Here is a 21,690-nt window from a genome sequence, read left to right on the forward strand (position 1 = left end):
GATACTTGTTTTTACATCTATATATAATTTTATATTAGCTAATGATGATGCAGGTTGTAGCAGAATTTTAAAATGACACATGAATTAAACTGCACTTTTCTGCAACTATTATAGGAAAAATAAAAATCCTTTTTCTTTCATCCCCTCTTCCATCCTTCGCGGTAGATGGAGGATGACTGCGGGTGTACGTTAAATGCATTGGACTTAGTCCTACACCAGTAACAAAGCTTCCGTGGATTGATAGAATGACAGTTTCAGCAAGGGAATGAGTAGGTTGCCACAGAACTGGAACTTATTTTCACTTTCAAAAATTTGCCATGGCTGAACACACACGTGCTATATTGGGTACTCTATTGCAGGCAAGGTTACAGTGCATTTGCCCTTACTATACTTCTTGTGTGACTAGAGGACTAGGTAATGAATCAAATGTCTTTCACAAAATAATCTAACTAAAGACAACCTTGGTGATAACACACCCTGCTTAGGGAAAGAAACATAAAAATTAACAAAAATCAGAAGGAAAAATGGGATAAATTATCCAAACGATTATATCTATTCTTGAAGTACTTAGAGAATACCCTCTATTTCAATGTAAGCTAAATAGGACATTGTGAGAGATCAAGGAAACACTCTAGTAGGATTATAAACAGTATCAGGTCTTTCATTGGTTTATAAAGACAAAAAAAAAAAAAAAGAAATCTGCATATTCCTGAATGCTTACCTGACCCCATACAAGTTCTCCTAATCCAATAAATACACACCACATCCACTGATCAAGCTGCAGGGGAGAACAGCTAAATGGTTTTCCTCCAAACTGGACAATTACTATCTACAAAGAAAAGCAGAGAAGAAAGGGCAACAAATCACGATGGCAGTTATTTTTGTACATCTTCAGATAAATTTAAGATTTGACCTAGTTATAATGATCAAAATTTATTCTGTATTATCATAGAATCATAGAATGGTTTGGGTTGGAAGGGACCTCAAAGATCATGTAGTTCCAACCCCTCTGCCATGGACAGGGACACCCTCCGCCAGACCAGGTTGCCCAAAGCCTCATCCAGCCTGGCCTCAACTACATAACATCTTTCATCATTGACACTGGTATTGAGAAAATATGTGAAACCAAGTAGTTTACTATTAGGTGTGCCTCCTACAGCATTTAGATTAAAAAAAAAACCAAACCCACCACAAAACAAAACCAAAAACCAACAACAAAAAAAACCCCAATACAACAACAAAAAAAACCACAGGAAAAAACCCTTAAATTTCTGATGAATTGTTACTAATTCTTGCCCAAGTCATTACCTGAATAGCAAATGTACCCAGTACAATAGTGCAAAAAATAGGATTTCTGAAGATGCCATCAAAGACATTTCTTTCGCCATGGATTTTCCGTGCGTTGATTTCGTTGAAAAGCTGCATCATGACAAAGGTGTTGAAGATAATGGTGTAATGCTCTGAAGGAGGAGAGTGAAGTGGTGCATTCCTCCCGCTGTCAATCTTAAACATTTTCTCACCTAGGTATAAGACAAAAATAAAGGTTTCCACTAGAATAAATTAATCAAGCTTAAATTTATATTTCCCTTGTTTGCTTTAGCTAGTTGCCTCCTGTGCTCTGCTTGACCAGCTTGCTTTCTGCACTTACTGTAATACAGGCAGAATTTATAACACCAGTGAGCAAGACACATCTAAACTTCCAGAGCAAGAAGCTTCCCAAATGATGACTTTTATCTAATAACTCATTATACCTATGCAAATAGTTTTCAGTAGTACTTTTCCTCTAACCAAGTAGTAATTAGTCTAAGAAATCAATTCTTTCTGACGTACTGAACGCTTCAGACCACTGACAGAATATTTGTGATATTCTACAATAATTAGAAGCAACCACTTTTCAGCAGTTTTTACCCATTTGCTAAGCCAGTATAGCGTAACTCTTTAAGAGCATTCAAGCGTATTAATGATAAAACACACAGATATTCCTGAGTTTAAATAGATTTGGGTTTGATTGTTCTGCTAGTCTGTTTGAAAGCATACTATCAAGCATTACTCTTTATTTTGATAATTTGACTATCATTTTTAGATCTGACCAATAAAAAAAAGCAAGATACAACCCCTGATGAGTAACTGTAAAAATGAGGTAAGTTTTGAAAAGATACCTGCACCTGAGGGACCTCTCTTCTTATAGAATCATAGAATGGTTTGGTTTGGAAGGGACCTTTAAAGATCATCTAGTCCAATTCCCCTACCTTGGCAAGGACACCTTCCACTAGACCAGGTTGCTCAAAGCCCCATCCAGCCTGACCTTGAACACTTCCAATGATGGAGTATCCAGTTTCTCTGGGCAACCTGTCCTGTGACTCACTACTCATTTAAAAAAAATTTCTTCCTTTTGTCCAATCACACCTACCCTCTTTCAGTTTAAAACCACTGCCCCTTGTCCTGTCACTACAGACCTTGGTAAAACATCTCTGTCTTTCTTCTAAGCCCTCTTTATATATTGAAAGGCCACAAAAAGGTCTCCCCGGAGCGTGCTCCTCTCCAGGCTGAACAACCCCAACTCTCCCAGCCTGTCTCCATAGCAGAGGTGCTCCAGCTCTCTGAGCATCTTTGTGGCCTCCTCCGGGCTCGCTCCAACAGCTCCATGTCTGTCTTGTCCTGGGGACCCCAGAGCTGAACGCAGTACTGCAGGGGGGACTCACCAGAGCAGAATAGAGGGGGAGAATCTCCTCCCTCGACTTACTGGCCACACTTCTTTTTATGCAGCCCAGGATACAATTGGCTTTCTGGGCTGCAAGTGCATATTGCCAGCTCATGTCCAATTTTTTCATCCACTTTCTTATACGCAAAATTTACAGATAACATACAGTTATTGAAAGAGGCATTTTCTTAATGTAAGGACGGGGCAGCCACTCAAAGTGTAAATAATGAATGAAATAGGAGCAAAGAAGATTATCACAATACGACTCATTTTCATAACCAGTGTTTTGCTAATAAAAGCAAATCAAAACTTGAACATTTTTCTGCTATCCCACTAGCATTATATTCTGAATTTCTGAAGAAAGAAGAAAGGTTTCCTCAGGTTTTCTCCTGAGGTCATTAATTCCATCACCTAAGTTAACAGTGAGTGGTTTTTTTGCCTCAGGATATTTGAGCAGTTCACATTCAAGTCATTGGCAATAATGAGCATATTTCCAAAGAAAGAATTTGGCTTATAGTCTTTTGACAGAAAGTAGATTTCGATATCACAGATATATCAGTAATACAATATGAGGCCACAAAACTCAGGCTGTGAGAGAGCAGAGATTTTTAAGATGACATATTTCCAGAGAGATAAGGAGAATGTTTTCCAATACTGAGTTACTACATATAAACAATAAGGGAAAAAGTTAATGAAAGCAAACAGAAATCATCATTTTATCTTTTATAGATATGCACACACACACATATATACACACACCCATTATATCTATTTGCTTTTATTCAACACACACACACACAAATATATGCATAATACTTTCCTCAGTGAGAATACCTGTCCTTATTGCATTGCATCACTTAATTAGCAAAGCAGAACATGCTGCTATTGTGGAATGGCAGTGGTTAAACCAATAATTAGTTTTTATTTCTGAACGTGTTCCAGATGATGTTACAGTACATCATCATTAAGTTTATTACACCTAGTTGCTGAGATTAAGATTTTTTTTTTATACTACAGTTTGACAGAACTAGACAGTGACATTCGGATTTCTGATGTGCCTGATATCTCAAAGCCATTACTGTATGTTCAAACACAATGTATTTATTGCACATCATAGAAAAAACTGAAAAACTTGATGTACGAGTCTCTACACAAACCTACTACAAAAAAAGAAGTACTAGTTGATCAAAATATACATAATTCTCATTAATTTGAAATTTATTTATGGAAACACTGAGTTTAGAACATCATCTCACTGCAAAGCTGAGCCTTGTGGAGTTTAAAAAGGAAAGCACTGTATTTCCTAGGCTTATCAGAAAATTGGTTGGGCTGCATCCTTCAAAGCATGCATGGGTTTTCCAGAGAGACACAGAAGTAATTAGAACACGGTGAAAAAGCCTGGTTTTCTTTTCATCAGGGCTCAGTATAAAGTACTTTAAACCATAAAACTCATCAAAACCCCATTAAAACTCCCCATAAAGTTCACAGAAGTTCTCATTCCAAGATTCATATCACATGAATTACCAAGACCACCTACACCTGTTTTAGGGAATCTGAAATTACAATTTCCTCAGACTTGCTAGACATTCTCAAAATGCACAGTAAGCCTAACAATGTTACAGGCCATCTTTCTTCAAAACCTGGCAATTATTCTGGTTTAAATAGCTCCACTGTAAATGGACCATCTTCTCCTTTGAGCATTCCAAATAAGCTGCCAGTTGTTGGTAAGGTGAGCAAGACTTTTACAATAGAGCTCAAAAACTCTTAAGAATCACAAATTTACCATTTACAGCTTATATGGAAATCTGTACATAAAAAAAAAATATCTGAAAGACAACACATGCAATTTAACAGCGATGACATAGTGACAAGAACACAAGTTGATAGAATTATCAGTCCTTTGAGCAAGTTCACTCATTATTGTGGAGCAACAGAAACTATTATTAGCCCCTACTATTCCCTGCAGCAAGAAACATTCCTCCTCCTGCTGTCCTCTCTCCAAAATACAACCTATAAAAAGCATCCGTTGCTAGCAAGGCCTGAAGAAGAGTCCAGTAATCCAATAAATTAGATTTTCCCCCACCCCTTTTAATAACCATTCTAGATATTAAATGTCAAAACAGAGTATTTGTATCACTTAATACTGATTACTTGCTATACTACTTAAGATCAGCGTTATTTCTTTTCTATGGCAAACATTTTGCTCCCAATTAGAGCTTCTCCAGATATTGGTTAAATGGATCTTGACTTTTGTTGTGTTTTTTTTTCTTAATTTGTTGTTACATGTCTACTGAAGATGATGAGTCTCAAAATGAATTTGAGTCTAGAAGCAGCAAGCTAGATACTCCGATTAAAACTTAACCTTCTGTGCTATGGTTTAACATAAACTTTTGCCAAAGTAAACCTATGTTTTGTTAGGAGGCAAAAAAGTTCAGTGAGGCCCTTCCCAATGTAAACAACATATGAGAGGTGACTAAATCCCCCTATTGCATCTGTTCTGTTTCCCCCACTGTTTTTGATCCCATTGAACAGCTTGGCCCTGCTAGCTCTTTAACTATGACAGACTTCATATATGTGCATTAAGTGGTTACATTTAAAGCATTTTCATATGTCAGGCCTAGATGCTTCTAAACTAAGCAACAAGCCTAACAAACTTTCTTACCGACAAAAAGAAGTGTAAATATGAGAGTAAGCTGATAAACAGCATGGCCCAGAATGTTCTTCATCATGGTACGGGATATAAGAGGTTTGTTCCTGCCATATGGCTTTCTGAGCAACAGAGCCTCTGTTGGAGGTTCGGTGGCCAAAGCAAGTGAGGCAAAGGTGTCCATAATTAGATTGACCCACAACATCTGTACAGCTTTTAGAGGAGAGTCCTGTGGAGACAAAGTAGAAAGTTACATGTTTCCTAGAAAAATAATTGTTGTCAGATCATTTACTGTGATTTCCTTTCTTCCTGTGTGACTCCAAGCAGTGCTGAAGACAGGATACTGAAATACATGGATCTTTGGTCTTACCTCTATGACCTTTCTTATACTGCTTGTGCACGACCAGAATCACAGGGAGCACAGTGATCTGAGCAAAGATAAATTATTTCTCTCCAGTCATTTAAATCAGGAACATTTACAACTGAACAATTCTTATAAAACATAACATTAACACTTTATAACACATTTTACAATACCCTCTGTTATTTCACGCATCATGCTTAAGTTGTCAGCTGAATTTACTAACTAGATAATACAAGTGGGAGTTTCTTTCCTGGAAGAAAAATTATACTGAAGCAATTTTATAAAGTAATGTTTCCTTTTACTATAACTTACCTATCTGTTTTTTCAGAAACAGCTTGAAATTATTAAAAATTTATGAAACAATTACTGAGACATTTTAATACATCTTACTTAAATAAGACCTTTTAAAAACAGTAGTGATGAAAAAAAATGCCCGATATTTGAATTAAAAAAAAAATATTTTGAAATTTATTAAACTATATCAAATATGCAAAAGTAAGAAAATTTTTATTATTTTACTGGGCAACAGGATAGCATATTTGAAACTATGGAACTGGAAGGAAAAAACCAAAAAACATTACCACTTGTCAGAATGAAGTATTTATTTTCTGAAGCAGATCGCCAACCGCTAGAAGGAGCTCTTTCCTCACTTAATTCAAGAAAGAGTCTATGGTCATATTACAGAGGACTTTAAATCATGTTTTAAAAAACCCAAAAGTAAATAAATAAAGCAAACTAACACAGTTCTCAGGAGAACTCTTGATGATTATTATAAAGTTTTGATTTGTGATTCATTGGGGCAGCTTGAATGATAGATAGATGCAATTGCTTCAAGGAGCCATATCAGGAAAAAATGAAGTAGGTTCTTTTTTTATATGTAACAACCTCCTATGCCTTTAGACTGAATACAAAATGGGCAGCATTAGCAAGGTCAGCTTCCTCTTTCAAACAGAAGGGTTTTGTTATGAAAATAGAATCGCAAAAGTAATAAGGTATCAGTATGACAAATTTTATAATGGAAGCAAGTTAATCTACAGTGTGAAACTTGGAAGATAAGAGCACTATTTTTATGCATTACATTACCATGGTGCTGCAGTAGTGAAGCAAAGAAATTTATAGAACAGCATACAAGCCAAATCAAAGCCAATAAAAACACCTTATGAACTCTGTCCTTTTCTTCAAAGGGTTAAATATTCAATATCTATTCAGTATCCCAAGGACATATGGAGAAAAAGGGTTAGCGGTTTGGTCTCTTGTGGATCTGGTTTATATCCCAGCTCTCCCTTGAGATAAAATATTATTTCCTCTTGAAAACATGTTTTTAACATCCCTACATTTACAGAAATTTTGATAAATTTTATTTTATAAAAAAGCACTCTTTTTTGGCTTACTCTAAGGGATAGAGAAAACCAACCTACTGTTTCTAAGTCTTACAGGTTGGCTATATCAGCCAAGGGAGGAAGATTAGCATTAATAGATTCTTGACCTTTTAGTTATGGGTTGCATTAACTGGGCTTATCTGGAGAGTTCAGCTCACTCATGCAATATGCAGCTGCAGAAACAGGAAAAGTCTTTGTCTTTAAAGGTGGCTAAAACCTAAAAGCAATCAGGACAAACTTCATTCCAAATTGAGACTTTATTTATTTTTATTAATACTAATGGTTCAAACAAGGAGAGTGCTGCACTAAAGCAGTTTGTTGCTAGGGCTCAGAGGCCCCAGACTTGGACACAGTATATAGAGAAAAAGGAAAACATGTTTTCTACTGACGAATTTTCCTCATTGTATTTTTACCTGTCTAGCTAATAAGTTTTCTTGAAAAACATTCTCTACTTTGAGATGTTACAATAGCTGAATTTCCGCTTAGCACGCTAACTGCTATGTCAATAAAACTGAATTTGTCTGTTACACTTAATAAATAGAGTCAAATATTCAGGTGTCTATCAGAGCCTGACATATTCCTAGCATAACGAAAAGTCAGATTATTTCAGTCTCTAAATCACAGAACTGTAATTGGCAGTCATCAGTTTTGGCAACAACATGTTCTCACCATTTCACACTGCCAATCACCTTGGGTGGCTATGGTGCCTCTAATAATTATCTATTATTGGCAGTGCTACACTGTTCAGTCAAGTGTGAAAGCTCATTCTAAGCTGAAGCCAAAACATTAACTACACATTAGTCTGGGCAGGCAATGGAATGAAATTTCCACTGCAACTCTATCTGACTTCTGATTAGTTGGTGGAAACTGAGGAAAATACATATCAGCTAAGGAGCCTAGTCTTCCACTGAAGATTTTAGTCACTTATGCAAGTAGGATGCAAATTCAATGTTCTTTTCACTGCATTTTAGCCACCAACTGACTAGCTAATAGTTCTTAATTCACTTTCTGAAAACTTTGGGGACGAAAGCTGTTCAAACTGCCAACCACCCAAAATCACCGCTTGTCAAATTCCTTTCCACTTGACCTTGGAATAGGTTAGCATTGGCCTAGAGGTAAAAGGAAAATGCCCCTTAAATCAAGTGATGTTACACTTCATCTTGGAAACACTTAGAAGTACAAATCACCAAAGGCTGGAAATAAACTACAAATCTTTTGTGACATGCAGAGCCTCACAAATTTTAGAGCTTGTTACTTTTGATTTAGATGACAAGCTGTAAGGGAATAAAAAGGTATTTTCACCCTTACCTCTTTACTCCCACTTGTCACAGAACACATGCATGGACTCATAAAAATGAGCATTTCTGGTAGGTTAACTTTTTATGCAGTAATGCAAAAAAAAAAAGTCAGCCCTCGCTTCTGCTGCTAGATCACACTGTCTACTAATTGTGTGGAAGTGGCATCTTCAATTCTACTTCCATGCCTCTAAGCCTTACCGAAACAAAGCTAAACCATACATACTTTGAATTTATATTATAGCTTTTTCAAATTTGCCTATGCTGTTATTTTAGGATTTGCCAAATACAGTTCTGCAGTAAAACATTATAACCATGTAAATTACTGCCTTATACATGTAAGTATAGATCATCCTCATTTTTTGAACAAGATCTGTAAAAACAATAAGTGATTCATGCAGTAGTTCATTGCTACAGTGCTTTTTAATTAACATTTAATTTTCCAAACATAATGTCCTATAGAGTCACTGTTTTCAGTTCCTAAAATGTCTGCTAAAACATTGTCTTTCTCAAAGTACGAGAATAATAATTTGAATGTAAAATGTTAAAACACAGTCTTTATCTTCTCTTTCTTTAATGCAACCTTTTTGAATAGTTACATTGCCTCAAGAGTTGGAGACAGAGACAAAATTTGGCACAGAAATAAAGCTGCTAGCTTTATAGTTCCAGTAAAAAACTGTTTACATTTGACTGAACTCAATTTTAAAATCTTATTTTGTACATACCCAGATTATTTTAAACAGTTCCAAACACAATGACCTAATACTTTCTTGGTACTGTGTGTATATGTTGAGGACAGGAAACAAGATGAACCTTCTGGCTTTGTAAGGCATGTATAGAACTCTGATACCTAGAGATGTGGAGCAATGATTCATTAGAAGTGAAAAATTCACTATAATTGTAGGCAGAGCTCCAAAGAAGAACCCTCACTGAGCCAATCAAGGGCTCTGCAAAAATGTTATTCAGAGAATGAAGTCAGAATATAAGAGTTTATATCTCATAAATCCACTGGAAAAAGAAATTATTGGTTTAACCTGAGGTAATGGTTGCTAAACAGAAAGGACAATTATATGCAAACTGGTCCACATAACCACACCCTGATCATTTTAAAAGTATGCACTGGGCAACACAGAGAGAGGGGAGCAAGAGGTAAATTAATTAGATTAACTGAAGAATAATTGAATGAATACAGCTGAGCTGCATTGTGTCACACTAACTGCACTGATATGGGACTAGCAGAACTAATAGTTGTGATCTCATTGATGGCTGCAAGGTACACACTGGACACAAAATTAAGAGCACCTATGCAACCACAGATTGAATGATCCTGATTCAGCTTTTAATCAGAGATTTCTTTAAGCTTGGTTTTCTTGTATGACCTGGATCTTACAGTGCTTTACATAATTACAGAATCACAACACGGAAGTTCATTATTAGTTGAAAATTCAGAACTCTTGGCTTACTATTGAACTGCTGTAAAGTGAAACAGGGCCCAATGTAAGCTGGATCCCTGTGAGGGGCAGTTTAGTTTTGGCAGCAGCCGAGCTAAGCTTGCCATCAGGTGACACTGTATCTGTAATTCCTGTGCTGCTTAGAAGATGACTTCTGTCGCCTTAACATGACTTCATGCTGGGACCCATGACAGAGAATAGCAAATGACCATTTGCATTGGTCCCCTTTAGTCTGCATAATTACTTCTTTACTAGCCCATTGCTACTCCTTTATAGTACTTACATAACATTGGAGGAGCACATAGGGTCACATACACTTTGTACACGTGGTTAAACATCTATTGAAGCAGCAAACGAGGACAAAATGGAAATAGTAGATATGGTAGATACGCTCTCTAACAGCAGCACCTTGCTGAAGCAGGTGTTGCGTAGATAAATAATAAAAGAATTCTGTTAATGTTAAGCAAATATTAAGCTAAACAATAGTTTCCAGAAATGGAATTGGCAAGGACATTGATTTTATTTATGTATTTGAGAAAAAAAGCAGCAGATTCTTAAAATGACCACTAATGGTCACAGGTTCTACCTAATATTTTTCTTAAGCCTCTCCATGGTACTCCTAAGGTGCTCTGGATCAAACAAATCAGCTCCTACTTGGCAATGTATTCTCTGGGTGCTGCCTGGAGGTCTAGTTTCACTCTTAATAGTACTCGCACAGTGGGACCTTTCATTAATAGAGTTGCTGTGGTTTCACTAGGAGTCCTGCAGTGATACGACCACATACACATATTTACACATACACCAATGCAATTGCAGGATCAAGTTTGAATAAAATTAAGTCTATTTAGTTGCAAAGCACAAGCAAAGTTTAAAAAAAATAGTCAAAACAAAGATTTTAATATCTTTGCACTTTCTTTAAGCACAAACAGTAGAAAAACCAAAAAGAGTAGATGAGCGTAAAAGAAGCTTCATACTCAAAGCATCCCAACTACACTGGTTCTGAATTGCAGAACAGATTTGAAAGAAATATTACTACTCACATAGAATTTTTCTCATTCTAGATTTGATGAAATATCACCAAAAGAATAGCCTGTGTAATATTCATTAACCTGAATATTAATTATGGACTAAAATTATATTGTGTGTGTCAAAGAAAGCCAAACTGACTACCTAAAAGTAAAATTCAGTCTAATGTGGACCTTCTTTATATTCATTTTGAAGGTCACAGAAAGCGGTGTTGCCTTTTGGAAACTATAGATTTTAGCTTCATTTGTTTGTTAAGAACTTAAATGTTTCAGTCAAAATAGTAATTTAAGACCTGTGTACAGTTTTGCAGGCTTAGATTTATGTGTGTGCATTTAGCCTGTTGTACGCAAGACTTTTTGGTATATTCATGCGTTTTGTGCTAGAGCTATTTTCATAACAACCAGAGAGTACAGTATGTTCTCAAGAGTAATTTTTAGTAAAGCTCATGAGCCAAACAAACATAATGCCCTTTCACTGGCGAGAGTCTTTCAGTCAAAGCCTAGCATAATAATGTTTATTTGTAAGGCAAGATACTTCCTGAATGAGCTAGAACTGAGAGCTACTTGAGATTATCAGCAGTCAGGCCATTGAGTGTAAACACAACTACAGTGGAAATAACCGCTGCCTTTTTGCTACAATTTCCATTTTAGCTCCTTTCAGACCTCTCCTTTGGATTTGCATTTTTGCTGCCAAACTAAGGAATTGCATAAGAATCTGTTTGGATAGAATTAAAACCTGTAAACAGGGACAACAGACTTGACAGACTCAGTGATGGTCTTACAGACCATTGGGGCCATATAAATGTACTGGGCCTGATCCAAATCCTTCTAGAAGCCAACGGAATGATTCAAAGGATGAAGAAAGCTCTGGAATTAAAAAGGGGAATATGCTTGCACTGACTATGCACTATACATGCACTTAGACTTGACTTAAAATAGTCTTTGCACTGATTCAGTAATGCTTAACCTCTTCAAGAATAAAATAACAATTCCATAGTTAACAAATAGAATATATTTCCCTTCATGCATTAACAAAAAAAAAATTCACCTTAAATAATGGTATTGTGACCACGTTGCTGTCAGCACTTTTTTCTATATGGTTTTGTACCACTGATAAAAATCCAGGAGGACTGACCTTCCAGAGTTTTAGTCCTTATTCACATACCTTCTCTTACCAGCTGAAAATTTTCTCAATATGCTTGGAAATATTTCCCAAAGGAAAAGTTACCCAACTTCTGCTGCAACATCACTAATTTTGTCCTCAATTGTGACAACAAGGCATCATCAAGACCTGGGGGCAGTGTGGGAAGGATCTAGCCCTCAGCAGCTCGCAATTTTAACTTCTCGGGTAACAACTGAATTGAGGTTTCAGTGCTTCCTTTATACAGACTAAAATAGTTATTTCATTTGTTAAGATAACTTCTGTGTGTTTCAAACCCAGCCACTTCTGATTTCTCTGAGAATCCCAGCCCTAGCACTAGCTCTATGCTCGCTTAGCTCAGAGGAGCTAAATGATAACAGCTAGTTGCACGGTGCTAGCAGAAGCCGGGAGCTTATGGACTCCTCATGTGCAGCACAAAAAAGGCCTCTCGATGTCAGTCAAGGCTTAGGAGAAGTTTGACCTCATGGTTTTGTAAAGGTACCTGGGTTTCTGGTTTCAAGTATCAATTCCATGATTACAATGTAAGTTTACCCTGGAGCAGAGCTAATGACTTATTCATGGTTTTGCTCAAGTGTGCCTGAGGTGAAATTTACCTGCTGAAACAGGTATGTGCAGCTGTATGATGCACCACAGAGGGAAGCATCAGCTTCCCCACAGCGTGTGTCAATCAAAGGAGGCATTTTGTAACAGCACCTGTCTGCAGCATCTGAAATATATATTATTTTAGGGAGTGATAGCACTGAAAACTGCATGTTTTGCTGTTTTCTGATGAATAAAAATGTCATACCATACTAAATACATCCTGCTTTCTTTCCAGGGAAAAGAAAAGAATTTTATTAATCAAAAAGTAGTAATTTGAAGGAAGAAAATTAGGTTTGCTTTCACATAAGTTTTTTGTAAAAGAGCTAGACATGTTGCATGTACATCAGGATTGCTCTCTACAGCTACCTCAAAGGAGGTTGTAGTGAGGTGGGTTGTGGTCCCTTCTCCCAAGTAACTAGTGGAAGGACAAGAGGACATAGTCTCAAGTTCCATCAGGGGAGGTTTAGATTGGATATTAGGAAGAATTTCTTCACTGAAAGTGCGGTCAGGCATTGGAACAGGCTGCCCAGAGAGGTGGTGGAGTCACCATCCCTGGAGGTGTTCAAAAAACATGTAGACGTGGCACTTCGGGACATGGTTTAATAGATATGGTGACGTTGAGTTGATGGTTGGACTTGATGATCTTAGAGGTCTTTTCCAACCTTAAAGATTCTATGAATAAGGGATTAATGTAGAGGGAGAAAAGAGATCAAAGTGCAACTGTATGTGTCATTTAATTGCCTTCTTGTTTACATCTGAAATTAAAAGGAATTGCCTGAAAGCAACACGATAATTTTATGAGTCAAAATGCTCACCAGCTGGGATTACTTCTGTGTGTCAGTACTGCTCTCTTGAAAATAATAATCTCATTCCATAATCCATCAAGAAATATATAGTTAATAGTGAAACATTCTGAGAGGAAAAGGCAAAGTCACATAACCTCTTCCTTCTCCCAGTCCCTGATATTTCCTGCCCTATCACCACAGGCACAGTCATGACAATAATATGTAATCAAAAACTGGGAGCTGTATGGAGGCAGCACAAAAATAAGCAGCTCCTAAACAAAATTTACTTCCAGAAGAAGATGGATTAGTACACTTCCTTACATCAACAGCCATTTAACCTTTAGCAGCTTGATCCTAAATACACTCCTAACGTTCAGAAGAATTTCAGAAAGCATAGTTTCTGTGGTACAAAGGCAGAATTAAATGTAAGCCACCATTACTGAAAAGAAAATGTAGCTTGGTGGGATTTGGCCCCGTACTTAAAGCGACACTGAAGTTAGCCTTACCTGGGTAATGCATGCTCCAGTGAAAGCCACAATCACAGCCACAATGTTAACAGTGAGCTGGAACTGCAGGAACTTGGAGATACTATCATAGACGTTACGTCCCCACATTACAGCCTTCACAATGCTACTGAAATTGTCATCTGTTAGGATGATATCTGAGGCTTCCTTTGCAACATCTGTTCCAGCAATACCCTGGAAAAATTAATTGTGAATAAAATTACCTACTGGAAAGTACAGAGACAGTTAAAATTCAAATCGTAGTACTCATTCATAAGTCCACAGTTACACTGAGACTCCCCAGCACAGTAACGGTGACTGCTGAGTATATGCTGCATTTTATATTTGCTAGGAAGTTAGCTAATTTGGCCCATTTTTGAAAGTGAGTAAGGATGTGGAAAAGGGACTTGGTAGAGAGCAGTGGAATTCATGTCATGATAGTTTTGAGTGTTTTAAATTATCAGCTTAATGACTACTCATCTGAGTTATTTTTATCAATGATGATATTTTATTAATATACATGAACAGAATAGCTAACAAAAATTAGAATGATGTATCTTAATATATAGTCTAGTACATTAATATCTTTGGAGTCAGAAAACATTGGGAAGCCATCTTTACATTTAGTGATGATTTTACCAAAGCCAAACAGTACTCCACTGTTGTGAAGAACATAGAGTTAATTTTTCTGTATTGGCATAAGATTCTGCATATAGCCGATAATTACTTTAGAAAAAAATACTGAAAAAGGATCAGAACAAGCAATACCAGGGAATCTAACATAATAAATTAAAGGATTGTGAAGCAACATAACTCACCACCTCCAATATATTGCTTCACTGACAAGTATTAACTAAGCAACTTTCTCAACACTTAATGAATGAAAAACCTCTTACAGCAAATTTGTGATGACACAAACATCAATGAATATGCTCAAGATTGTACCATTGCAAAGCCAACATCAGCTTTTTTAAGTGCTGGTCCATCGTTGGTTCCATCACCAGTCACAGCTACAACCTGCCTCTGTTCCACCTGTGTGCTGTCAATAATACCTGCAAAAAATGTATATATGTGTGTAGACATACATATACATATATAAAATAATTAACAAGATAAAACTTCCCTCTAAAAAATAGCAGGATCTTTATAATATAGAGTCCATAACACCACAAAAGTCTCACAGAGATTATAATAGAGTTGATTTTTAAGGAAAATAATGATGAAGGCAGTATCATCACTACTATACACTACTGGAGATCACCACTAGTGTTTACATGGGAAGTTCAGACCCTGCATCATCAAAACATCAACAAAACTCGCACAGACTTCAGAGGGAGTGAGATCAGTTCATTATGTTCTTTTGGAAGATTTCTACTATTTAAAATTCTGTGTCACAGTAAACCCATTTCAGCACAGCTCTCTGATTCAACATCAATGGAAAGGATTTGCCAAAGACTGAAGTTCATGCTTAAAGCTCTCCTAAACTGGGACTGAACTGTAATATCTGCTTTACTGGGATGCCTTCTGGCAATCGGTTTAACCTAAAGATAACAAATGGCATTGATGAATTTTATTTAGCTGGAGCCAAATTAGCATTTTAACAGACACGTTCAGTTCTGCCAAACAATGATTAAGAAGATATAAAATAATTCTTTAAATTCTGGAGCCAAACATTTTAATAAATAGACATAATAAAATAATTTCTACTTTCATTTTGAGATCATTTGAGAAAAGAAAGCACATTTCACTCGGTGAACCAAGTTTCACGCAACTAGCCTGCAGAAGAGTATTTTCCACTTATGCAGCTGGGGAAAGTAAGGAAAAGAATAGACAATTTTTCTAAGGTTACAGAAACAGCCCTGTTTTTTAATAGGATGGGGATCATTTAACACTCATGTTTTAATTTCCATGTCAGAGTCCATTTGAATGAGTCCAGAATACAGGATTGTTGTGTAGGATACAAGAACACCTCTCCATAGTAATAACTTAGGAGGGGAAAATGACAAAATTCCTTTTGCTAACACATTCTGCACAAAGTCAAAACCTCTAAAAACAATTATCAAAACCTAGCCAATGTGAAAAGCTTTCACTCTACTCTGGAAAAAAATAACTCACATATCAGATAACTAACCAGAAATAGGAAATTGCAGATTACAGAGCAATAGCTGCCTCTTGGCAAGGTTCAGGCTTATCACGCACCCAGAAGATTGCAATGCAGCATGGAAGCAGTTAGTGTCCTGTATTTTTCAGTCTTATGAAAATCAGAAAAAAACCTATTCACTTTCCATTGGCAGTAAGAACTCAGATAAATGGCACATTATTACGATAAGATCTTATAATTAGAGCTTTCAATTTGTTGGGGCGATTTGCCTTTGGTATTACTAAATAAACAGGAACATCAGCTGCCATTACCGTTAAAAGCATTTATCTTGGTCTTCCGTTCTTGTTATTAACACATCCTTTGATGTTAAATTAATAGTTTAAGCTTCTGAAAAAATTCTTTAAAATCTCTGAGACATCATGGTATTAACTGCTCCAGACAGGGAGAGAGCATCCTCTCACAAACGGATTCCAAATGGGAGCACAAGACAAATCAAGTTGCAGAGGCTCTAACAAATGACCTCCTAATAGATATGAATAGTGCTCTGATGCCAACAACTATACTACCAACTGCCCTGCATCAGCCAGTTGCTGGATGCAGCTAAGTAATTTACAAAGTTTAGTAGTTGTTCACAAGGTTTAGTAGTCATTTTTATCCCTAAAAGCAAACCATGCAGCCAGGATAAGCCCAACACGCTCCAGAGCACAGAACTTCATAATCAGCAGTCATGGGAAAATAGAGATAAAATGGTCTCGGTTAGCACGAGCATCTCAGCCACACACTTTCATCGCAGTGACCACTGCTACTGTCATCGGAAATATGTCAGTGCGTGGCACATCAGCATGTGGATGGGCTTCAGTGCTATTCATAGGAAGAGAGACGATCTATGCGGAACTTTCATTTGCATGTCAAACAAATTTCTAAAATGGAGTAGTAGTGATTATTTGGGATTCAGAGGATTTATCATAGTTATACTTATGCTCCCTGACTTCTGCATGCTCTTTTTAATCTGTTCCTCCTCCCCCCTTCCTCACATTTCTGAACACTTGTCTTCTTTCCAGCACTTGCCTCCTTCCTAACCACATTTAGGTTTTACTTTTTTTTTTCCTTTGATACCATTCTGTTAGTCGTTGTGATAAAGTTTCACCTCAATAATTGTCTTCAGTGTCAAATAATATGTCTGTATAGATTTTACAGTGTAAGGAGACTAAACAGAAGAGGGATGCCTAGGAATGGTTCTCCCTCTGCAGTCCTGAGCTGTGGAGAACTGCTTCAGTGATCAGTGAAAAAAGTAAATAAGGGCACAACCTGACAGGTTGCCAATAAAGAGAATGCCCATTTCTTTCACATTCACTGGCCTTTTCACTCAATCAAAATGGCTAAAAAGAAGCTTCAGTATTAATTGGTCATGTCTAACAGCCAGGAAATTTCTTCAAAATAAGCTGCTTTACTCCACTTGAATGCTTACATACAGTATTTTAAGAAAAACAGGTCTGCAAGGTATAGCAGAGGAATTCCTAGAACTCAGCAAAGCTTCTTCCCAAAACAGTCTTCGCTGTTGCATCGGTCTGTTCCCTCATCTTAAGCTGTTTGACCACAACTTTCCTCTGTCAGAAAGAATTTTATTCAACAGCCACAGGAATACACCTAGAGTGTAACATTACAGTGTGTTCCACCCACAGATTCCGCTGATGCTGCAGGAATTTGGGGAGGAGTCATATAGCTTGCATAACGCATTGGTTTTTCAGAACAAGCAGCTTGTTTCCTATGGGGGAAAAGATCATATTTAAAACAACTATGTATAGCTATCAAGAGGGGCACTATGTGCACAAGCTTGCTATAAAAGGTACCAGCACTGCACGCACAGCTGCAAGTGAAATATATCCTCTACCTCCCACCTTCCTCCCATCTAACGTTAAGCAAGCATTAAATCAAATCCACTCAGGATAATAACATAAAGAATATTAACCGACAACGTGTCTTCCATTTCTTTTACAAGGACCTATCTGTAACCATGGCTCAGATCAAAAACATCAAGCAGAACCTCAGGTTCTCCCTTTACTGCAGAACAAATGCCGCTTTATTTTAACAATTCTTATTTGCATTGTCACCCTTAGAGTCGCATCAATAAGAAACTATTGGTTCTGGGAGAAAAAATTCCTGGTTTAGATATTTCTTTCTGTCTCAGCTGATTAACTCAAACCAGGCAGACAGAAAAACTTAGCTACAGGTGTTACTGATGCAGTAAAGGTGATAATCCCATATGCTTACACATATTTATATTTCTTTGACAAGCTAAACATAGACAGATGCCGTAACATATTTTCATAGGCATGTTCTGTTCTGATTAGGTTTTAATACTTCCAAACTTTTTGAAGCTCCCTGTTAATTTAACAAGAATTAACTCAGAAGTCTGTCTGAAAGAGAAAATTCAAATTCACTTTAGTTACATGCTTAAGTATGTGCAGGAATAGAACTTTAAAGGTTAATGTAAAAGTGTTATATATAACATCATAGACAGCATTGGTAATTGTTAAGTGAAAAGTGCGCCACAAAGTTCATGATATTAGAATGGCAGAGAAGAACGTGGCTCAAACACACGGATTTCTGTACTAAGCATGCACCACCAATGTCCTTTATAAGACTGAAACACTAAACGGGAACCTTGAAGGCATCAGTGCCTCCCACAAAGTTACACTTCACACAGACTGCAGAGACCTAGATGATATTTACAGAGTATAAAACTAGATTCAAATGCAGTATACCTCCTGCATTCTTTAAACTATTTTTATGTTCTTCGCTTCAGGGACAAGTTGGTTGAAGCTGAATTTTTACACTGTGGAACAGGTCGATTTTCTGAATATTTCTTCTTATGAATTTGAATAAAAATAAATATTAAAATTTTCTCTCAAATGGAAATCAAAACCACTTGCAATTTGCAACATGCTGGTATTTAATTTCAGACTTTCAATTAATACACTTTTCTATATTTTTATTATTCTACCTGGTCTGATGGCATGACCACATTAATGAGGTCATGAATATAATAGCATCCCATGCAATAATATTTGAAATATTTTAGTAATTAAGGGTAACTATTAAAAATCTTTTCTTCTTTAAAGTTCCCTTTCTGCTTGTTCATAAATCAGCCTCACATGAGAATAGAATAGCTGTTTTTAATATCACAGAAAAATAATTCCAGCCTACTTTAAACATAGTAGAAAGCACAGCTTAACTGGTAAGCTGAGTATTTATTTGATCTCCTCTATACCTTCTGATAAGAAGATGATATTTCCCATCAGTACTAAACAGTTGCTTCCCATAGTATTTAAAAAAAAAAAAAAAAAAAGGACAATATTGAAGTATTTCAGTAATAGCATTATAAGGACACTTCAGTATAAATTATATGCATTTTTACTTGTTATATTTTGAAGTAGGGTAAAAATTATGAAATAATACCAATGGATGGCATAAAATCCCTAAGAAACTGTATTTCAGTTGGATTGACATATCTAACATTTTTGTTTCAGTGAAACACTTTGTGATGATAAACCATTTTAACTTTTTTTTTTTTCACTCTACCTCTACTTCAAAGCCATAAATATTTGAGAGAAGCTGTCCGCCCAGCCTGAAATGCTGAACCGTGTCTTTCTCTAGTCCCTTAGCAGTAGTAAAAACAAAAATGCAAAATAAAAATGATCCTTTTGCTGGGTGGGATTGTGCTATGTTAAGGAGAAAAAAATACTCCCTCCAGCAGCTGTATGTCATTAAAAATTAAATATAAAAAAGTTTATTTTGTGATGTGTGTTTTTACCCTAGAGCAGATAGAATACATCAAAGAAGAGAAAATCCTCTTGATCCCTCAAGTGTCTGAGAAAAACATAACATTTTAACAAGAGGCCCAAAACTAGTGAACATTTAAATAGTTTCTTGTAACTTTTAATGGCCCTTGGAGTATTATCAGCCAAAAAATTCCATCATGATTTTCCACAGACTTGTTCTTGAACTTCGTTAGATACTTAATTGCTCTATCATTTGACCTTGCCACATCTTTAAAACATTAATTGTATTAGTTGCATAAGGCATTCAGTAGTAAGTATCTTTTGGAATGTTGTCGTGGTTTAACCCCAGCCAGCAGCTCAGCCCCACGCAGCCGCTCGCTCCCAGTGGGATGGGAGAGAGAATCAGAAGAGTAAAAGTGAGAAAACTCGTAAAGACAGTTTAATAGGTAAAGCAAAAGCTGTGCACGCAGGCAAAGCAAACCAAGGAATTCACCCCCACTTGCCATGGGCAGGCAGGTGTTCAGCCATCCCCAGGAAAGCAGGGCTCCGTCGTGCATAACGGTCACTTGGGAAGAGAAACGCCATCACTCTGAACATCCCCCCTTCCTCCTTCTTCCCCAGCTTTATATGCTGAGCATGATGTCATATGGTCTGGGATATCCCTTTGGTCATTGGGGTCAGCTGTCCCGGCTGTGTCCCCTCCCAACTCCTTGTGCACCCCCAGCCCACTCGCTGGTGGGGAGGTGTGAGGAGCAGAAGAGGCCTTGGCTCAGCTGGAACTAAAACATCCCTGAACTATCAATGCTGTTTTCAGCACAAATCCACAACACAGCCCCGTACTATGGCTACTACGAATAAAATTAACTCAATCCCAGTCAAAACCAGCACAACTGTCAAAGTGCATATGCTATAAAACATCAATAATCTGTTGCTTATTTTTCTTCAGCTCTTTATTGATTTCATTTTCTCTGGCCAAGGTTTCGTTTTTCTCTTAAAGGAAGATCCTGAATGATTCAAATGAGTACTCCCAAAGGACTTATTTCATCTACTTAATGAAACACAAATTGTTGTGTATTTCTGAAACAAATAAACTATTAGCCTGTAGAAGTCATGTCTTCTAAGAGCTGTAAGACAGTATTTTATGTGCACTAGGGAAGTGAGGAGACTTCAGCTAACTTGGTGCTGTTTTAATACTGACCTATGGAGCTAATAACTATGCTGTCCAAACTAACGGTCTCCAAACCTGTTCAATCATGAGCACCTATTGGTAAAATCTTTTTGAGCACAACTCCCCCAAATACATACATTATTTATAAATTAGACATACATACTACTATATTATGTACATTATAAAACATACATTAGAAAAGGATGAGATAGAGATGAAATTAACACTATTTAAAAAATATTCTTCTATTTAATAAAGGTAAAAAATACTTTCTTCCTGCATCCTAGTGGACTGTCCCTGATGCGTGTGCACCCCACTTCAGAGCCCCCTGGTCTAAACAGCGGCTGGAGGGGTAACAGCAGTATGTCTCCAGCTGCCCCATCCTGTGCACCATGCCAGGGCTTACAGGATATCTTAGTTCTCCTGAATGATCCATGCTTCCAGAGCTCTTCACATGCACTGGTCCCAGTCCCAAAGGACCCACCTGATCCAATCTTCAAATTCACAATGGAAATTTTGCTCTAAAGTCATTTAGGCATTTTTAAAAATTACCTACCTCTCAAAAGCCTTTGAATTAGTCATATATGGAGTCATTTTGCCATAGATAAAATGATTTCCTACCTAAATGTGAACTATTATTTAAGTAGTTGACCACCTGAAAACATGCAACTGATCAGCTGGATGTTATCCTGAACTGAGCTCCTCCGAGAATCGCTAAGAAGAGTCTCTCTCTAGACTTTCTAGG

General features: G+C 36.9%; 1 protein-coding gene across 10 annotated transcripts in view; it reads right to left on the reverse strand.

The window, feature by feature from the left end:
* Positions 1–21,690, reverse strand: part of ATP2B2 (ATPase plasma membrane Ca2+ transporting 2) — a 433,201-nt gene that overhangs the window by 22,380 nt on the left and 389,131 nt on the right. For all 10 annotated transcript variants that reach the window (XM_075762785.1, XM_075762787.1, XM_075762781.1 and 7 more), the window contains 5 exons: positions 14,840–14,946; positions 13,898–14,089; positions 5,364–5,577; positions 1,309–1,520; positions 722–829 (listed from right to left, as the gene is read on the reverse strand). In XM_075762785.1, coding sequence (XP_075618900.1) covers positions 722–829; positions 1,309–1,520; positions 5,364–5,577; positions 13,898–14,089; positions 14,840–14,946 — 833 coding nt within the window. The remainder of the gene's footprint in view (positions 1–721; positions 830–1,308; positions 1,521–5,363; positions 5,578–13,897; positions 14,090–14,839; positions 14,947–21,690) is intronic.

This window comes from Balearica regulorum, chromosome 10, assembly GCF_011004875.1.
Source record: "Balearica regulorum gibbericeps isolate bBalReg1 chromosome 10, bBalReg1.pri, whole genome shotgun sequence".
NCBI lineage: Eukaryota > Metazoa > Chordata > Aves > Gruiformes > Gruidae > Balearica > Balearica regulorum.